Source organism: Bidens hawaiensis, unplaced genomic scaffold, assembly GCF_021521415.1.
Source record: "Bidens hawaiensis isolate Kalapana, Puna unplaced genomic scaffold, B.hawaiensis_p1.1 tig00009541_1, whole genome shotgun sequence".
Lineage (NCBI taxonomy): Eukaryota > Viridiplantae > Streptophyta > Magnoliopsida > Asterales > Asteraceae > Bidens > Bidens hawaiensis.
In genome coordinates this window covers 421,409-423,636 of record NW_027491709.1, presented here as the reverse complement: position 1 = coordinate 423,636, position 2,228 = coordinate 421,409, and the positions used below count along the sequence as shown (strand labels likewise).

Sequence of the window (2,228 nt, the reverse complement as noted above, 5' to 3'; positions counted from 1 at the left end):
CATATAATCCAGGAAACACACGTGTCAAATATGGTCTGCTAGAAGTTGTTTGCAATGAATTAAATGTAGTACCCTTAAGAAACGAGAGTTATAGGAGAGGGTTAGTTAACCAGCGTATTAAAAATATAGGTGATTAGTTGAATAGGGGTGTATTAATGCTTCAAAATTTGATTATAAGTGACGTTTTCGGAATATATACGATGTCATTCAAAATGGGTCAAATACAAATGTAATTCATAATTTGTAATGGTATCACGTGACAAAGTTCCTTTTTTGATCCACCCACTGAAGTGGATCTCTCTATTGCATTTTATTTATAAGTATGTGACGGGGCATCTTAATTAAACTACCAACCTTTATCACGTTTAAGTCTTATATCAATTCAACAACTTGATATAGGTTTTGTCAGTATTGACTTTCTTTTTAATCAAACTTCAGCCATTTGAGAGCGACTAGCCACTTTTATCCACCAACACACTGCCTCATCTCACATTGCTCATTATTACTTGAGAAGTTGACTTTGCAGTAGCAATTAGGACTAGGGGGTGTAAACAAGCCGAGCCTGGCTATGCTTGAGCTCAGCTCATTTCATTAGTCGCGTTTTCAAGCTCGATCTACCTCGGGCTCGGCTTGTTTATTATTTTTGAATAAACCTTATGCGACCACAAACTGAGTTCGAGCTCGTGTTCCGTGCCATACACGAGCCAAAGCTCGGCTCGAGCTCAGCTTTGTAGTGTGAGATTAATACATAAAAGGCCTAAAGAGTTTTAACTCAACAATACATTAGGTCGTTCAGGTTTAACGAGCCTATACGACCTTCTCATACAACGATCGAGCTTAGAATCGATAAGAAAATGACTTTTATTTGAGGCTCAAACTCGACTCGGGCTCAAGTATGCTGAGCTCGTTTTAAGAGTTTTATCGATCCAATGTCACTGTGCAACATTCGTTAGTCTAGTGGTTATATTCATGTAATAAAGTGAAGTCTTGAATGATGTCCCCTGCTTATCAACTTGCCAAGCATGTTAATCTTTAAATGCTATAACACAAACCAGCCACAAATTGGTTACTAAAAAGTGCATATTGTTGTATGAACCTTAATAATGACACTTTTTTTTATAAACAAATAACAATTTCTAACAAAAACGGAGGCGCAAAACAAGCTAACAGACATTCCTGTTAAGCCAAAATATAAACTCGCAAGTAAATAATTGTCTTCTAGAAAGAAGACAAGGTTTCGATGTAACGATGAACACTTGTGAATTCACATGTAAATTCACAAGAATAGTCTTTGTTACTATATAACTCCTTACAACTCTTGTCGTGAACGTTGTACCTTAACAACTTCCTGGGAGTTAACAGCACCAAGAATGTATCTTCTTCTGCTTTACCTCTAACCACGTCAACGACTCGAAAAACACATTTGTTTCCAAAATATATGTTCCTGAAATCATCCAGAGTCTGATATTGACGGATCACTTCCGGGAAATCACCCAGAAGCTCAACAAGCTGTAGTCGATACTTGACAACCCACTCCGATTGATCCCTCAACATCTCGTACACATTCAGGCGCAAAATATCTTCTTCGCGATCAGTTCGTGATATTAAATGTAGACACCCTCTCGATTCCCCTAAATACATTAATATTTCATCAGACCCCAACCCCTTCTGCACGGGCAATATTTGCAACTGTTCGATATCAAATTTGAAGTACATGAAACTACTGCGAGTTTGATAATACGGAACCCAATGCACGGCTCCATTCCAGTAAACCGGGTAGCGGAAGTCGAGTTTCTGCGCAGAGAAAGACTCGATACAAATCTTCCATGTAATCGTATCAGACGAGTAGACTTGAATCTGAAACAAGTCTTCAACAGGCTTTAAAGCACGAATACAAACAAGTTTGTAGTGCGCACAATGTGTTTTATGGAATGCTAGAGCCATATAACGGGTGGCTTTGGGCCGGGACGGATGGGACGATTGCCAGTTGCTTGGTGGTGGGATTGAAAACATAATATTCACGAGCATAACTGTGAACGGTATAACAAAGTAATAAACCGTTACAAGATTGCTCGATTATGGCACTGGAACGATTAAAGTTGAAATCGAGACTACGGAGAGAAGAAGGAGTGCTTCGGTCTTCGACATCAAACGGGACATATGTAGCTTTTTGAACGTAATGGTAATGGCCAATTAAATGAAAGAGAACAAATATACCAGGAGATTTA

At 38.7% G+C, this 2,228-nt stretch overlaps 1 protein-coding gene across 1 annotated transcript; it reads right to left on the bottom strand.

Annotated features, from left to right (window-relative positions):
* Window positions 1-1,218: 1,218 nt before the first annotated feature.
* On the bottom strand, window positions 1,219-1,944 carry LOC143532702 (F-box protein At5g07610-like). Its single transcript, XM_077027679.1, has one exon. The coding sequence runs from the start codon at window positions 1,942-1,944 to the stop codon at window positions 1,219-1,221; it is 726 nt and encodes a 241-aa protein (XP_076883794.1).
* Window positions 1,945-2,228: the final 284 nt, after the last annotated feature.

What these genes read in the sequence shown, in the direction of transcription:
- LOC143532702 (XM_077027679.1), bottom strand. Translation starts at nt 1,944, where the DNA reads ATGGCTCTAGCATTCCATAAAACACATTGTGCGCACTACAAACTTGTT.